At 44.2% G+C, this 17,809-nt stretch overlaps 7 protein-coding genes across 7 annotated transcripts; 2 read left to right on the top strand and 5 right to left on the bottom strand.

The window, feature by feature from the left end:
- Nucleotides 1-167: 167 nt before the first annotated feature.
- On the top strand, nt 168-4,179 carry SAMD00019534_002930 (hypothetical protein; the record flags this gene model as incomplete). The annotated part of the gene is made up of 2 exons (XM_012903726.1): nt 168-350; nt 469-4,179. The coding sequence occupies 2 exons, from the start codon at nt 168-170 to the stop codon at nt 4,177-4,179; spliced, it is 3,894 nt and encodes a 1,297-aa protein (XP_012759180.1).
- A 97-nt stretch (nt 4,180-4,276) lies between these two features.
- Nucleotides 4,277-7,578, bottom strand: SAMD00019534_002920 (hypothetical protein; the record flags this gene model as incomplete). Its single annotated transcript, XM_012903725.1, has 7 exons — nt 4,277-4,672; nt 4,745-5,566; nt 5,631-5,819; nt 5,890-6,689; nt 6,758-7,216; nt 7,302-7,409; nt 7,509-7,578. The coding sequence occupies 7 exons, from the start codon at nt 7,576-7,578 to the stop codon at nt 4,277-4,279; spliced, it is 2,844 nt and encodes a 947-aa protein (XP_012759179.1).
- Nucleotides 7,579-7,916: 338 nt separating this feature from the next.
- SAMD00019534_002910 (hypothetical protein) lies at nt 7,917-9,551 on the bottom strand (the record flags this gene model as incomplete). The annotated part of the gene is made up of 1 exon (XM_012903724.1): nt 7,917-9,551. A coding segment is annotated over one exon (1,635 nt), but the record flags the coding sequence as incomplete, so codon positions are not given.
- Nucleotides 9,552-9,839: 288 nt separating this feature from the next.
- Nucleotides 9,840-11,257, bottom strand: SAMD00019534_002900 (hypothetical protein; the record flags this gene model as incomplete). Its single annotated transcript, XM_012903723.1, has 2 exons — nt 9,840-9,890; nt 9,971-11,257. 2 exons carry the CDS (start codon nt 11,255-11,257, stop codon nt 9,840-9,842), a joined length of 1,338 nt encoding a protein of 445 aa, XP_012759177.1.
- Nucleotides 11,258-11,990: 733 nt separating this feature from the next.
- SAMD00019534_002890 (hypothetical protein) lies at nt 11,991-12,419 on the top strand (the record flags this gene model as incomplete). The annotated part of the gene is made up of 1 exon (XM_012903722.1): nt 11,991-12,419. A coding segment is annotated over one exon (429 nt), but the record flags the coding sequence as incomplete, so codon positions are not given.
- Nucleotides 12,420-12,737: 318 nt separating this feature from the next.
- SAMD00019534_002880 (hypothetical protein) lies at nt 12,738-15,165 on the bottom strand (the record flags this gene model as incomplete). Its single annotated transcript, XM_012903721.1, has 4 exons — nt 12,738-14,136; nt 14,214-14,454; nt 14,540-14,705; nt 14,764-15,165. The coding sequence occupies 4 exons, from the start codon at nt 15,163-15,165 to the stop codon at nt 12,738-12,740; spliced, it is 2,208 nt and encodes a 735-aa protein (XP_012759175.1).
- Nucleotides 15,166-15,283: 118 nt separating this feature from the next.
- SAMD00019534_002870 (hypothetical protein) lies at nt 15,284-17,300 on the bottom strand (the record flags this gene model as incomplete). Its single annotated transcript, XM_012903720.1, has 2 exons — nt 15,284-15,821; nt 15,898-17,300. The coding sequence occupies 2 exons, from the start codon at nt 17,298-17,300 to the stop codon at nt 15,284-15,286; spliced, it is 1,941 nt and encodes a 646-aa protein (XP_012759174.1).
- Between the last annotated feature and the right edge of the window lie 509 nt (nt 17,301-17,809).

Raw genomic sequence — 17,809 nt, 5'->3', positions numbered from 1 at the left:
CTTATAACTATAACTTTAATAATATTTAATAATATTTAATAACATTACTATACCCTACAATATAATACAATACTATTCAATCATATCATATAATACAATATAATATATAGTTAAGATCATTCTAATAACACTAACTTATAAGGATGAACTTGTCGGCATCTCAAAGAATGGAAGGAGGTGATAGCGGCAGTGGAGGAGGTGTTGGTGGTGTGAACATGGAGGAGTTCTCAAAGACAGTAAATCCAAAGAATGGAATGTACGTCGTTGCTAAAGGACTCACATCAACAATAGGTTCTGCAAAGAAAAAGACAGAGAAGAATATATTACAAGACTTGAGTTTCTTCCTCAAGGTATGTTTGTTTGTTGGCGCGTGTTGCCACGCGGAAACACACACCGAAACACACGGAAACACGCGGAAACACGCGGAAACACAATGACTAACTTTTGCCTTCAAATACATCTTTATAGCCTGGTTCAATGGTTTTGATGCTAGGATCACCAGGTTGTGGAAAGACATCAGTGTTTAAAGCATTGGCACATCAGACACATGATGAGAGATTGTCTGGCACATTGTTGTTCAATGGCCAGCCGGCACATGATGACACTCACCATCATGATGTGTCTTATGTTGTACAGGAGGATAACCATATGGCTCCATTCACAGTGCGTGAGACTTTCAAATTCAGTGCCGACTTGCAGATGAAGCCAGGCACCACAGATCGCGAGAAGGAGGAGCGTGTCAGCAGCATTCTAAAGACACTGGGTCTCGTCTCACAGGCAGACACCATCGTCGGTAATGAATTCCTTCGTGGAATCTCTGGTGGACAAAAGAAGCGTGTTACAATCGGTGTGGAGATGGTCAAGGATTCCAACCTTATCCTGATGGACGAGCCCACAACTGGCCTCGACTCGGCAACCTCCCTCGAGCTGATGGAGTACCTCAAGCAAAAGATCACCACAGACAACATATCATGTCTGATCGCTCTTCTTCAACCCGGTGTGGAGATCACCAAACTGTTTGACTTCCTCATGATCCTGAGCGAGGGCCAGATGGCCTACTTTGGACCCATGAACTCTGCCATCCCCTACTTTGAGTCTATGGGCTTCCAACTGCCCTCGCATCACAACCCCGCCGAGTTCTTCCAAGAGATCGTCGACGAGCCCGAGCTCTACTACCAGGGCGAGGGTCAGCCACCCCTCCGTGGCACCGCCGACTTTGTCTCGGCCTACAAGAACTCGGACATCTACCGCGCGGTCATCAACGACATTGACCACAACCAGGTGGACCCATCACATTTCAAGGACCACTCAGACCTGCCGTGCTACTCGACTCCCATGCACTACCAGATCCGACTGACCACCCAACGTGCCTTCAAGATGTTGGTCAGCAACCCTATCTCACTGCGTGTTCGTGTGGCCAAGTCCATTGTCATGGGCCTGATCCTCGGATCACTTTACTATCAAATGGGACTCACTCAAACCGATGGCAACAACAGGTCTGGTCTGATATTCTTTGCTCTGCTCTTTGTGGTCTTTGGAGGTTTTGGTGCAATCACAGTTCTGTTTGAACAGCGAGGCGTGTTCTACATACAGAAAGACGGCAAATACTATCACACGTTTGCCTTCTTCATGTCACTGATCTTCTCCGAGCTGCCCATTGCCTTGCTAGAATCTGTCGTCTTCTCCGCCTTTGTCTACTGGATGTGTGGGCTGCAACACGACGCCGTCAAGTTCATCTACTTTGTCTTGATGATCTTTGCGTCAGACTTGGCAGCACAATCATTCTTCAAGATGGTGTCAACATTCACGCCCAACGCAACGATCGCTTCGGTTCTCGCCCCTGCCGTGCTGGCCCCACTCATCTTGTTTGCTGGCTTCATGATTCCTCACCCATCGATTCCAAACTGGTGGATCTGGATGTACTGGATCTCACCAATTCACTATTCATTCGAGGGTCTCATGTCCAACGAGCATCATGGACTCAACTACCATTGCAATGGTGGCGAGCTGGTCCCACCATCATTCATTGCCGACGTCCTGTTCAACGGCACTCAGGTGTGCCCCATCACCCATGGCGATCAATTCCTCGACATCCTCGGCTTTGCTAAGAACGACTGGTTCAAATGGATTGATCTGGCAATCGTCTGCGCCTTTGCCATCTTGTGGAGTGCTATGATGTACTTGTTCCTCGTCAAGGTGCACTATGACCCACGCGCCAACAATGCCGCCGCAGAGAAACTCAATCAGAAGCGTATGAAGCGTGCCAATGCCGCAGCGCTCAAGGAGCACAAGGTCAAGGTACACCATGATCACGAGCACAAGCACGCCAGAGTCAAGAAGGACATCCCGATTGGTTGTTACATGCAGTGGAAGGATCTGGTCTACGAGGTCGATGTCAAGAAGGGTCGCAAGACTCAGCGTCTCAGACTGTTGGACCGCATCAATGGATACGTCAAGCCCGGAATGCTCCTGGCACTTATGGGACCATCTGGCGCTGGAAAGTCAACCCTGCTCGATGTCTTGGCCAACAGGAAGACTGGCGGCCACATCAAGGGTGACATTCTGATCAACGGTGCAGAGCGTACCAAGTTCTTCACTCGTAACTCGGCCTATGTCGAGCAGATGGATGTGTTGCCACCAACACAAACAGTGCGCGAGGCCATCCAATTCTCTGCAAAGACTCGTCTTCCCAGTGATATGCCAATGGAGGAGAAGTTGGCCTTTGTTGAGACCATCTTGGAAACACTCAGTCTCCTAAAGATCGCCAACAAGGTCATTGGAAAGGGTGATGAGGGTCTGTCTCTGTCCCAGCGCAAGCGTGTCAACATTGGTATCGAGCTGGCCTCTGATCCCCAGTTGATTTTCTTGGACGAGCCAACATCTGGCCTGGACTCATCTGCCGCACTCAAGGTTATGAACCTGATCAAGAAGATCGCCATGAGTGGACGATCAATCATTTGTACAATCCATCAGCCATCTACATCCATCTTCAAGCAGTTTGACCATCTCCTCCTCCTCAAGAAGGGTGGAGAGACTGTGTTCTTTGGACCAACTGGAGAGAAGAGTGCTGTCGTCCTTGAGTACTTTGCACACCATGGACTGATCTGTGACCCATTGATGAACCCAGCAGACTTCATTCTTGATGTAACAGAGGATGAGATCCAAGTTGTGCTCGATGGAGAGTCAAGCATGTTCCATCCAGTCGAGGCATTCAGAGAGTCGCCACTCAACGCTGCGTTGATGGAGCAAGTCAATCAAGGAGTCATGCCACCAGGCACCCCTGTTCCCGAGTTCCACGGCAAGTACTCCAGCACGATCGGTACTCAGTTCCATGTTCTGTTCAGACGTGCATGGCTCGCACAGATCCGTCGTACCCAAGACATCAGATCACGTTGTGGCCGTTCAATTATCCTTGGTGTGATCTTTGGCACACTCTTCCTTCAGATGGACAAGAACCAAGCTGGCATTTACAATCGTATATCACTTCTATTCTTCTCATTGGTCTTTGGTGGTATGGCCGGTATGAGTACCATCCCCATCGTCAACACAGAGCGTGGTGTGTTCTACCGTGAACAATCAGCTGGCATGTACCGCATTTGGATCTGGCTGTTGACATTTATCATTACCGATCTGCCCTGGGTGCTCCTGTCCGCCCTGCTCTACACCATCCCCGTGTACTTCATCTCTGGCCTGTACCTGGGCGCACATGGCGCACCATTCTTCTACCACTGCTTCATCTCATTTACTACCTATCTTAACTTCTCGTTGGTGGCCATGCTGTTTGCCATGATCTTCCCAACTGATGAGGTGGCGCAGTCGATGGGTGGAGTGCTGCTGTCTATCACAGCACTGTTTGCAGGTTTCATGATTCCCCCTGGCTCCATACCCAATGGCTGGAAGTGGCTCTACCATCTGGACTTTATCAAGTACCCACTCGAGGTGTTCTTGGTCAATGAGTTCCGCGACATCTCATTCGGCTGTCCAAACAACGAGGGCGCTGTTCCAGTTGTCCCAGGTGGATTCTTTTGTCCAATCACCAAGGGTACCATCATCCTAAACCGATACGAGATGAAGGAGGACCATCTCTACACCAACATCGCCATCATCTTTGGCTTCAGTATATTCTTTACCCTGTGCAGTTACCTTGCTCTCAGGGTCATTAGACATCAAGTTAAATAAATCGATATTTATATTATTATGTATGTAACAAAGAAGTCCAACATCGTTTGATTGATTGATTGATGTGATTAGATAGAGTACATGTGTAATTGTTTAATTAGTTGTATCCTCCAAGGAAGGGGTTCTTGTTGGACATGGACGAGTTGCCATTGCTATAGTTGTTGTTGATCATGATGTTGCTGTTGTTGAGATTAATGCTGCTATTGTTGTTATTGATGTTGTTGATATTGTTGATGCTATTGATGTTGTTGTTGCTGATGCTGTTGTTGTTGGCATTCGTATTGTTGTTGTTTAGAGTGTTCAGATTATTCTGACTGACGCTGTTCTTTAGAGAGGCCTGTTGGTTCTGGAAACAGACATAATGTATTGCCACACCATTGGGCTGTGCAGCAAATGCATTCGTTCCAACAAATCTCTTGTTGCAGTATGGACAAATCAGATCATCGGTGATCTTGATGACGCCAGCACGCAGATGAATGAGCTCTTCTTTAATCTGTTGTTGTTGGGAGTTTGATTGATTGGTTAGCCGTGCTCGCTCACTAGTTTGGCTTCTGTAAAGTCTTACCTTGGCGTGTTCTGCCTTGAGCAGATTCTTTACAACTTGACTCTCTCTCTTGATACGAGTGTTGTCCCTGATGACAGCCTCAAAGAATGGATAGAGCTCCTGGATTGGGATGTTGAGTGGTAGTAGACCTAGGGCCTTGGGTGTATCAATCGATCGATAGTGCTTGTTCAATAGCTTCAATGCTGGCTCGATCTGAGGCTTGATGGAAGCCTCTGGCTTCAAGTAGACATTGAGAAGTGACAAGTAGACATCCTTCGATTCGTCCTTGTCCTTGTTGTAGTTCCTGTCACAGTACTCTTCAGCCATCTTAAAGTTCATCAACTTGTGCGCGTAGATGGCCAATGCCTGGTCGTGTCTGCTGATCCTGCTCAAGAGAATGGCTCTCTCCTCGTACAAGTCGTTGGTAGGGAATCTGCTCAGCAGCTTCTCGGGAAGGTAGTACTTGGAGGTCTGGAGGAAGTTGATGAGCTTGGTGCGCAGTTGACCAAGCAAGCCTGGTTCAGATCCAGCCACAGTCTCGCCTGGCACTCTTGGTACAAGTGATCCTTGGATCAACGTCATGATCTTGCTTTGATACTCAAGGATCAAGCTGTTATGATATATCGGGGCCTTGTCCTGTTGGAATATGAGTGGCTTGTCCTGTGGCGTTGGAAGTCCCTGTGCTGCTGCTTGCGCTGCTGCCTGAGCAGTAGCCTGTACCTGGGCAAACTGTCTATTGATAATATACTCGAGATACTCCATCAAGTGATTGGAGGCATACTTCTCCAGATGTGCGATCACCTGGTCAGGTGGGAGTTCTTCCTTACGCTCTGTAGTGAATATCTTTTGATTGACAGTGTCAGTTGAATGATCGATCAATCAGTCTTGGTCAGCAGACGACACTTACAAACATAGCATCCTGAGTTGACTTTTGCAAGACCCATTTAGAGTGCTCCAAGATGACTGAGAGATGTTGTGGACCCAGTTGACAGAGATAGTTGATCGTCTCCTTTGCATCGCCATTCTTTGCCAGCAATGTCAGTGCCTCCCTATGCATTGCCTTTGATTGATAGAACAATACCAACTCAGCGAATTTCTTTGATTGATGAGGATGTGGTTGTTAGTACTTTGTCCCGACCGTCCTGTCCAGTCCCTTGGATACATACCCTCTCCTCTTTTAGAACTCTCTGTGACTCCTCGATGTGTAGACAGTTCTTCAGATTGAAGAAGATGGAGATAAGGTTGGGCTTGAGCTTGATGTAGATCTTAAGGATGGTCGTATCGATCAGTGTTGGTAGGTCGTAGCCAGAGTTGGCAAGCTCTGGTGGGTTCAGGTTGTAGGGTGGCTTCTCAGGCTTCTGTAACTCCTTGCGAATGCCCACCAAGAAGGTCTCCAGAGCACTCAGTGCTGTGTCATTCTTCTCAATGTCCTTGACTTGAGTCGTGATGGCAATCTTGTCTTGAAGGAGGGGTGGCAGGAAGCCAGGGTACTGAGCGATCACTTTGAGTGGATCAAACTGTGCGGCAAGGAAAAGTTCCATGGCACTGGCATACTGCTCACGGGCAAAGTGTGCGTGGGCGGCATTGATCCTGGTCTTTGCCAGCTTCTCGCGCTTGCCCGCCAGAGTGTCTGGTGCAATGTTCAACACATTGATGGCAGTCTCAAACTCTTGATTGGCCACGAGCTGGTCGACAAGGTCCAGCGTGGGCACAGGGTTCAGTCTCCAAACAGTCGAGGTGGAGGCCACGTATATATCATGCTTGGCAGCGATCGATTTGCAGCCTTGCAAGAACATCGTCTGTGATATACCCTTTGACTCGGGAACGATCTGGACCTCAATCTGCTTTGGTTCAATCGATATAATGAATGGATACTTGATCGTCAAGCTCACTGGCGAGTCAGACCATGTGAGTCCATACTTCCTATTCGGCTTGCCGTCCACACAATTGATAAAGAATGCCAAGTCTATAATTGATTGAATGAGTGAGTGAGTGATGGGAGTGATGGGCGCGACACGACAAGACGCTACATACTGTGCTTGACGATGAGGAACTCCTTGTCTTGGAAGAAGGTGAGGAAGGAGATCTTGTCAGTGTCAGAGTTGAAGACACTGCCATCTATGGTGTTGATGATGTTGTAGGACTTTTTGAAACCGACGACGATGTAGTTGTCACGGTAGTCGATGGTCTTGGGTGTGTCGGGTATGTTGAACTCCTTGGCCTCGACAAAGTCGGTGCCATCCCAAGCGTAAGTGATCAGCTTCTTCTTGACGGCGGCACACAACGATGTGTACGAACCGTTCTGACTGATGGCGTAGAGACTGCATCCTTTTGCCTTGTTGAGTGGTGCCTTCTGATTATAGTTGTTCACCAAGTCAAACACCTTTATCTCACCATCCGTCAATATAACCAATGCATTATAAGGCTCCAACACATTCATCTGTGATATTGGCTTCTTTGACAATGCCTTTGTATCAAACAACTTCATTGACACTATCGTGTTGTCATTGTCATTGCGTTGGTCATTGCGTTGGTCAGTCACTGTGTCCTGTGCACTCATTCAATCAATCAAACATACCATTGCCAGGTGTTTCATGCGCATTGTATGTCATCTTCTCGGCAACTTCATAGACGATGACTAAACCTTCATAAGTTCCAAGCAGGAGCTTCTTCCTGTCCTTGTAATCTGTGTTTGTGTGATTCATTGGAAGTTGGAACATGGTCAGTCAATCAAGTCCTCAACTCGTTCATTGATCATTCAAATCACATCACATCACTGACATACCCCAAGTATCTATACATTCAATCTTCTGATTGATCTTATCGATCACATTGATCGACGTGAATGAGTTCATCGCGTTGAATGTAAATGAGTGATTATGTCAATGTAATCTATCTATCTGTCAGTCTGTCTGGTATGATCGAATTGTTATACTTGTATATGTATGATATATGTATGTATATATGTAAACAATTACAACCCTGTATTGGAGATATGAACGTCAATGCACACCTTCACTCATTCATTCTTTCATTTCAATCCATCACATCAAAACATCTAAATATCGATTTTGGAAGGTTTCGCAAGAAAGATCTCAAACCCCACCCTTTCTTTCATTCAATCTTCTGAATTTATGGGTTATCAATCCATTATTATTAATTCAACTCTGGACAATCAGCCAGTTTAATGTCCACCTGCTGTCATGGCCGGTGACAACACTGGCAGGGTGTCCTTGATCTTGAGGTACTCGACCACTTGTGTGTATCCATTGGCTGTTGCTGATGCAATGGCCTTGGAAGTGCATGGCGCACGTCTGTGATGGTGAAGGAACTTGACTACCTCGAGGTATCCATTCTGACTGGCCAGGTCCATGGCATCAGTGGTGCAGCCCTCAGTGCGATTGTGATGAAGGAATTGTACCATTGCAAGGTGTCCATTTGCTGCGGCCAGGTCCATTGCCTTGGGTGAGCAGCCTTCCGTTCTATTATGATGGAGGAACTCGACGACGACGACGTTGAGGTGACCAGCTTGTGACGCCATGTTCATAGCAAACTCGCTACATCCTTCAGTCCTATTCTCATGTAGGAAGCGGACTACCTCCAAGTGTCCATGTTGCGCGGCAAAGTCCATCGCTCGTAAATGTGCCGGTGCTGTCGTGTTGTTGTGTAAGAACTGGATCACATCCAAGTGACCACCCTTGGCAGCCTCTGTGATGGCCCACATCTTGCAGCCTTCTGTACGATTGTGATGGAGGAACTGGACCACATCAAGGTGTCCCTTTGCTGCAGCAAAGTCCATAGCACTTGTCGAGCATGCGACCTTGATCTCATGTAGGTACTTGATCAGATCCAACCATCCTTTGCCAGCAATCTCGTCCATTGATATCGGTGATATTGATTCACTCCAATTATGAATCATAAACTTGACTACGTCATAGTGCCCCTTGCTCACGGCCATCCTCAATGCCCAAGCAGCACCATCAAGTTGCCTGAGGTTGTGATGAATGTACTTGACCACTTCCAAATGATTGTTTGATGCTGCCCATTGCAGGGCCAGCTTGGTACATCCTTCAGTTCGATTGGTATGTAGAAAGTCCACTACTTCAAGGTTGCCCTTCTTTGCCGCTTTGTTCATAGCCGTGTTATCACAGCCCTCTGTTCGATTGTAATGAAGGTACTTGACTACATCCAAATGATTGTTTTGTGATGCCCTGTTCATTGCCTTGACTGTACATCCTTCAGTGCGATACTCATGAAGATATTGTAAGATGTCAAGTCTACCATGCTTGGCCGCATGGTCCATCGCAATAGCTGAGCATCCTTCAGTACGATGAGTATGAAGGAACTTGACGATGTCGAATGTCGGGGCATAGTCCATCGCGTTGATTGAGGCCTTGGCATCTTTGAATGTATTATGTACAAACAATACCATGTCGATACATCCAATGTTTGCCATAACATCAAGTATAGGTGATTGAATGAATGTGGATGGCGAGGTGATACTGAGATGTTTGATGATCTCTCGATGACCTTGATATGATGTGAATGAGTCTGTTATACGGAATCGAATAGCTTTCAAATCTTCATCAGCAAGGTAGTATGTATCCACACACTGCAGCCAATGATCGACCAACATATTCCATGTCAATGTCTTTAACCATTTTGATCTATTTGATGATGTTGTTGTACTTGTCGTTTCCAGATCAATCCTATTCAACAACCTAATATGTCCAGATACAACAGTTAATATCCATCTATTATTTACAATGTGTTTAAATAATATTGTATTATTATTATTATTATTATTATTATTATATATATTATCCATTATTATTATCTATTTGATTGTGAAGTTGAATCATTGATCTTTGAATGGCATCAAAACACACTCACATATCTGATGATCAAACTTAGCCCTGGGGTGATCAGATCTATTTTTAGATGTAAAAATATCTGATCAATCAAACAGATAAAGGTTCATCTTCATCCATGACAATTCAAGAAATGGATATTGAACATATCTTGGACTCCTGGGAAGGGCGAGGGCGAGGGCAAGTGATGAACTTAATTTAACAATATATTTATTATTAGATGAATATATTATTATACGATTCGATCATATACCTCTGGACAGGTGATAAGCTTTGGATCGGCCGAGGAATTCTTCCTTCGGAATGTATCCATGTGATTTGAGAATTTAAGATATAGATGGAATAGGTCACACATTGGATCATTATAACTAAATACTGATCCCCAACGCTTGACCACTTCGATATCCTCTCGCCATGCAAAGTATTTATGATACTCTTCGACGTTCTGGTCCAGGTATATCAGATGATCGACCAACTGCTGTGTTGTGTTGAATTGCTTGACGTCAATGTATGAACCAGGTGGCAGGTATTGAAGTGTAGTCTCGTGACCCATATACACAGGCACGATACCATGGAACAGACATTGTTGAACCTTCTCCGTGATGTAGTATGGACAATTACTGTTCTCCAATGCAAAGTAGAACTTGTAAGGATTGATAATTTTGCTCTTTGTACTGAATGGGTCGAGGCCCGAACGATCAGCGCCAGCTGGCAAGTCCTTGTTATGTAAACATGATCCATAGCTATCGACGTGCATCTTCTCCATGACCCTTCGCATAAAGCGATTACGATCACTCTCCTCTATGTTGTCGACGACTGAATTGCATGAGCTGCTCATCCATGATGCCACCTTGCCATTCTCCTTGAAAGCCATCACATCGGTGGTGAAGTTGAATGGATTCTTCTGTTGCTCCTCCAAGAATATGTCGTAACCCTGTTTGTGGAGGTACGACTCCCTGATATCGTTGAGGGGCACGGGCATGTATCCGATGGTCCAGTTGAAGTACTCGATGCAGCTGGGTGTCCTGACGCACCAAGCTAGATAGCTTGGCGGTGATTCTAGGTAGTACAACACTGTGACACCCTTGTACCAGTCTGGCAATTTGATCTTCCAACTCTCGTCACCCTCTGCCATGTCCGAAGCAAAGAATATAATACCATCGGCTTCGTTCAATCTAGACATATCATTTGAAGCAACAAATGCATCCCTGTTCGTACCACATGAATAATTACCAGCTCTCCCAGATGGTTCAAACCATTCAGTGTTACCAAACAGGAACAGGAATGACTTGTTGGATTCTCCTTCCGACATTGATTGTGATTGTGATTGAGTTGGATCTTGTGATGACGACGAGTCCTTGTCCTTGTCCTTGCTATGGCTCGAGTCCTCCTTGTGATGGCTCGAGTCCTCCTTGTGCTGGCTATCCGTGTTGTTCTGGACTGATGGGCCAGTGTCTGTGTGACTGGAACTACTTGATGAGTGGTGATCACTATCGCTGTCATTATAATTGGCTCCTCTCTCTTTAGATTGAGAACCAGAACCAGAGTTCTTATTATGAGATGAGGTGTGCTCGTCAGAGTCCAATTGACCATCAGTGACACCTTTTTCCAATGAACCAAGTATAATGCCACTATCTTTGTCTCTATTAAACAAGCTCACCATCTCATATGTGAACCACAGTGATATAAAGAACAGAACAACAAGAAATAACTTATATTTAGTTGTTCTTAACATTGTTAATGTTTGTTGTTATAATAATTATTACATGTAAGTAATTATAAATATATATCTTTACCATATATGGTAAGTAATAAGTTATTATTATTATTATTACTGTGTTGTTGTTGTTGTTGAATTGAGGGTTTAATGAGCTCAGCTGACGTGTTGTTGTCAGGAGGTGTAACTGAGTTACATGACATAACTCCAGGACACTTGTTTGGTGATGTTTGGGGTGGGTTGAGTCCACAAGTTTAGTTTTGTTTTGTTTCGAAGTGTTATGGGTTTGAAACCAAGTCCATTGTCCATCTTGACAACCAAACATTAGTTTGTAATATTGTTAAGTATGAATGACATCTAATATATAAATATAACTCCTTGACATTTATCTGTTTAATAATACTTAATGGTGAATGTATCCAATTTTGGTATTCACCAATCACTTATCAATCAATCATTCAATCAAAGTCAAAGAAAGACTTGACTTTTGTTTTTTTTTTGCTGTTTGATTGATTTTTGTTGTCAAAAATGGTGGTGATGATGAACATCGCATTCTCATTCAAGGTCTTGACCCTCAACAAAGAGTCACCTCAATCATTTATTACAATCAAACTTGATTGATCGATCATACATAATATATATATATATAGATATAATAATAATAATATATTTAAAAACAATGAATGCATTATTAGAATTACCATTCAGATTCATTAGAGTGCCAAGGATGAGACTGAGAGTGCCACATATTGAGCCACCCTCACCAATGGTCGTCTTTGCCTTTATCTTCTTCACGTACTTCTTGGTCAGCAGTGGCCTCATCTACGATCTGATCGTCGAGCCACCCTCAATCGGTTACGAGCCCGATGGAAAGGGTAACAGCAGACCACAGGTGTTCCAGATGTATCGTATCAACGGACAGTACATCATCGAGGGTCTCTCTGCCGGCTTTGTCTTTGCGCTGGGCGCCATTGGCTTCATCATACTCGATCTCAACAAGAAGAAGAACAACAACTACCTCTTTATCGCTGGTCTCGTAATGATCGTTGCCACCTACAACATTGCCATCGTCTTTATCAGAATGAAGATCCCTGGTTATGGTTACTTCTAGAAAGATGTGTCGCGAACAACTCAACAACAACATCAACGACAAGCAGCAACGCAGCAACAGGACATAATAGCTATAACAAAGTTGACCAAGTATCGATGACAAGATGATCCTCAATCACTCAAGCCTCCCTCATCTCAACATCAAGGCGCGATCTCCATCCCTCACTCACTCACTCACTCACTCAATCATCGCCATCAACTCAATAAACCAGTACTGATCAACTATGTATCATTAACAAGATGCAAGGCAAGATACACTTTATTGGCCGCAGCGGCCAAGTCCAAGGCCAAAGCCAAGAACGGGAACAGAGACGTCTTATTCCTCAGGTTGATCGAGGGTACCATCATAACCTTCATCAACCGTGTACAATTGATCGTCGTTCAGTGATACGTAGTCACCATGAGCAAAGTGATTGAATGGATAACGGATGGATGGGTAGGTCTCTGGACACCAATATTGTAGATTGTGTCCAAGATCTTGGAAGAATGAGTGGACGGGTCCTTGGTTATGGTATATGAAAGGCCAATCACATGTTCCATAATAGCTATCATAGTTGTCGTCAAAGTTGGATGTTATGAAGTTATAAAACTCCTCTCTGTTGATGTTTGGGCCATAGGGTAGTGTGCTCCTGCAGGTCCTGGCGCAGAGTGATTCGAATATGTTATTGTCTCTTTTGGCCGAGATCAATAACTCCAATCCATGTCCTTTTTCCACTGGCTTCACCATCTTGTTGATCTGATCGGTGATGGCTGGTGTTGGGAAGTATGCAATGCCAAAGCCACGCAGGACATACTTGATCAGACGTCTTGGATACTGGTCCTCACCTCTTATCCTCTGGCCATAGTCCGTGGCAAAGTTGTGGCGATAGTTCATAGCCATGACTCCACGTTGAGTTGTCCATACATTATGGCCATCGTAGGCAAAGCATGTACAATCAATATCAACGCCCATCAAGATATGTTCGATTGATTCATACTTGTGTAAGTTGATCTGGATGTGACGGTAGGGATGGTGTCTTGACAATATTATCATATGTTGATCACAAGTGATCGTGTACTGACTAATGTCGCCGAGTGTCTCCATCAGCTGCTCCACCTTGTTGCTCAACTCTGTGATGCTCTGTAGGCCATGGAAACAAATATCAATGTCAGCCTGTTCATAACCTTTGGTCTGGGCACCGATTAGACAATGAGTCATGCCACCACCAATGAACACTATGTTGTTCCAATGATTATCCGTCAAGTCTTTGAATCGATCGGATGTGAACACATCAAAGTTCTTCAGGAATGATTCCATATCCACGATTGATGGTGAGCCTGGAGTGAGCTGGGCTGGCTCTCTGGCACCCATGAGTACATTGCCAACCGGTATCTGCTTGAACTTGAGCTTTTGATGATGTTTGTTGTTCTGATCATATACATTGATCAATGGTATCATTCCCAAGGGTTGGGCAACCATGCTTGATTCGTTAATCCAATTCAGGTCTTGCTTAATGTTGAATATATGAAGGTGTCTTCTCATCATTGATTGAACAAACAAGTTGAATGGGAATAGTTCCTCAACTATCTGATCCACAACAACCAGTTGTGTTGATAACAAGTACTCGGCCACCTCATAGCCTTGAGGCCTTGGGTCTTCCAGACATGAATGGCAGAACTCCTTCAACACATCATATGACAAATGGCACACCTTAGAGTTGAAGTCGTCCCTATCACTATATCATGGCGCCATCAGTGTTAGAAGTTGATTGGTTGATTGATTGAGTGAGCGAATGGCGAGGAGTTGGCTTACACAAAGTAGAGTGCTTGGAGTAAGGAGTAACAAAGTTGTTTGAGAGGTGGTATCTTGTGTCTCAATGGAAGTAGGGTGGAGTAGTGACCAAAGTATCCATCCTTTGGTTTGATCAGTACATCTTGCTCCATCTCATGATTGGTCAGCTCCTTGAATACTTGGCTCACCATAATCTTAGCCTCGCTCAATGAGCTTGCTGGCTCTTGATTAACGATCTCAATCTGGAAGTCCTTCTCACCGACTATTTGGTGTTAGTTAGTTTGATCGATTGATTGATTGAGTGAATGATTGAATGAACGATTGAGTGAATCATTAATCTAACTTACTGATGTGCGTCTCCTTTGATACATTGTATAACATGTAGTTGGAAGGAGCATGATTGATCAATAAACAGACAACTTCAACATTATTGTCTGGTGTGTAACGTGCAAGATAAGTCTCGGCAGGTCCAGCAACATAATGGTATGGTCTTGGGTAGTCATATGCTCTTGTCTGTTGTTGTAATTAGGTAAGTTAGAGAGACAACATTAACTAGTTACAATGAACATACATTGTTCCTGAGGAATGAGCGGTACACTTTAAATACTTCACCAACGCGATCATAACACTTGAGCTCATTGAAGGAGCAGTGTAAGCTTGAGATTGAGTTGTAACGCAGGGCAAAGATGTTAAAGACTAAGCCTGGGTAACAACCATTGGCTATGAGCTTGGGCAACACATCACATGTATTGACTGAGCCAGGTACAGTTGTTAACTTCTCTGGTCTCTTAATGATCACTTGATTGGCATGCAATGGGAATTGTACAATCACATCACCACTGATGCATATATTATATTGTTGTTGTTGTTCTAGGTCTTGTTCTTGTTGATGCTGTTGTCCTCGTTTGGCATCATAGTCGTCTCTGACTTGGTCTACCTTGCGCTGGAAGAATGCTCTAATATCTGTTGACATTGTTTTTGAATGATCATCAGCAGAGGCCTTGCTTGAATAAGTTCCAGGTCCTGGGGTTAGGGTTCCAGGAGTCCTGGAAACAAAATGGAAATTGGGATGATGACTGGAAAGGGCAGGCTTAATAGGACTTGAGGGCAATACCAATGGATGGGTCACTCTGTAACAAGGATGCTTGGTCCTCTGGAGACAACTGACCAAAGATTAAGTCCATAATATCATATTGTTGCCTGTACTGACATTGCTTGATCAGTTCCTTGTCTTGGGCAATGTCCCTTTCATTGGGTTTGGATGCCAGGCCATCGTAGAAGTACTTGACCATTGTGTACAGGCCAACGATGACATAACCTTTCATATGAGCGTATGTTATGGGTATGTTGTATCTCTCCGACGCATATATCAAAACACTGGCATCTGGATGTGTGTAGCCGTATACCCTGTTGTTCATGAACAGCTTGACAGCCTCTAATGGCACGCCATTGCTATCAAGTTCATACACTGTCTTGCTATCTTGTTTGGCAAACAGGTTCATCACGACATAATCAAATATAGCTGGGGCCATGTAGTTATAAGCATGAGTTGATGGCATTGACTTGGTGCTTATCGCTCCAGACTTAAACACATAGTTGATGATGTCTAAGTTACCTCCAATCAGTATCCTAGATTGATTGATTGTGTGAGTTGATGTGATCGACTGTGTGATTGAGTGATCGATCACTCAAGACAACAACATACGATTTGGTGAGTGAGGCCGAGAGGATTGGAGGCTTGTTGTTGTAGAGCAAATGTATGTACTCTTTGAATGTGTCAAGGCCCTTGGTGTATCCAACTCGCAATAGGTAATCAATACCATCATTGCCAAGATTTGATATGCTGATTGGTGATGTCTTGCACTTGAGTTGCTCGATGACATAGTTGGCCATCGTTCGATCATTGACTATCACGAGGAATGGTATGTCTGGACAGTGCTTGAGCATTGCCTTCAACAAAGAGTGACTGTCCACTCTGTAAAAGGTGATCTTCTTGCGCATTGTATCGCCAGGGACCAGGTCAAGGATTGCTTCGATTGAATGCTCATTCTTGTTTGTGAACAGCTTGGGCAGGTCCAGCAAGTCCTCCTGCGAGTTGTTCTGAAGATACCTCATTACAACGCGCACCTGGTCAGGTGTACCAGCGCCAAAGACTTGTGATGAGACTCGTTTGCAGTATGACCTCTTTCTCATGAGGTAGGGGATGGCTCGAAGTGAGCCCGTGGCAACAATATTATTGAACAGTTGTTGGTATGAAGTGTAGTTCGCCACAGGCTTCTGATCTGACCTGGTATCCCATGTGTCCAGTAGTTCGAGGAGAAGGAGATCAGGCATGAGATCGACTTGGCACGTGTCGTCGCCATCATATATCTGTTGGAGATCTATGGTGGCCTGAGCCAGTAACTCGCCAATATATGTTTGGTATCGATCAATGTCCAGATCGACCTTCCACTTCTTCTTCCAAACATAGCTAATGGCCTCGATGATGTTTGTGATGACATTGCCAACGTAGCCCTCGACGATGTTGTATATGAAGTCTCCCTTGCCATGATGACGTGCTGCGATGTACATGTCCATCAGCTCGATATCACCCATTGCAACGATGTTGTGAATGTGAGAGTGAGCTTGCATTGCGAGGGCATCGTGGTAGATCTTGGGCAGTCTCTTGAGTACGCGCTTGACATCAGTTGGATTACGCGATGTAAACAGATGCTTGGCGCGATCCTTTGGATCGACCTTGTCATGAAGGGGCTGTCCAAGGTGATTGCGATTGTCCACCTCAAAGAAGTAGAGGTAGATGTCAAAGTGACGCTCGTTCCAGGCCTGCTCCAGTACACTCTCCTTGGCCAACGGGGGCTCGCGTGGGAATGCTATAGGCTCTCGTTGGGCAGCAAGTATCTTTACAATCTCCAATGATCCAGTTGAGATGGCCTGCCACAACAGGTTTGGATTGTCAAAGTACCTTCTCTTTCTATTGTATAGTGCACGGAATGCAACTACATTCCTTGATTGTATCAAATAATTGATATTCTCTTGTATTATCGTCAATGGCTTATTGATCTTTAACTTATCAATTAAAAGTCCAGGTTTGTTATAGAATAGTATCATATAAAGATTATTCCATTGATGATAATATCTACGTTCATTGAATATATAATATATACTATCACTAGCTAGTATTGTTCTAATCAATGTTCTATTTGTTAGAACTATATATATTACTTTATTCTTATCATTCTCTCTACTATTATGTATCACATATTTGTTATTATTGTTGTTGTTGTTGTTGTTCTTGTTATTATTTGGATTAAATCTAAACTCTCTCCTTGACTTGGCCATATATAACTATGTACATAGATATCTATCTTTAAATCATATATTGATTCATTCATTCATTCAATCTTTCATTATCTGTATCTAGCTGGTCCATTGAAAGTGAGTTCAAAGTGAGAAGCATCAAATTCCCACAACATCTTTTTGTTCAACGAATGGACCATTTCTTGAGAATATAACCTGTCTGTCTCATGATCAATGTAGATAACATAACCCTTGAATACAGATAACAGTTAACAGATATATATATATTACTCAACCATCAATCTTATTTCGAAAGATAT

This window comes from Acytostelium subglobosum, assembly GCF_000787575.1.
Source record: "Acytostelium subglobosum LB1 DNA, scaffold: scaffold1, whole genome shotgun sequence".
In the NCBI taxonomy this organism is placed as follows: domain Eukaryota; phylum Evosea; class Eumycetozoa; order Acytosteliales; family Acytosteliaceae; genus Acytostelium; species Acytostelium subglobosum.
This window is presented reverse-complemented; position numbering and strand designations above follow the sequence as displayed.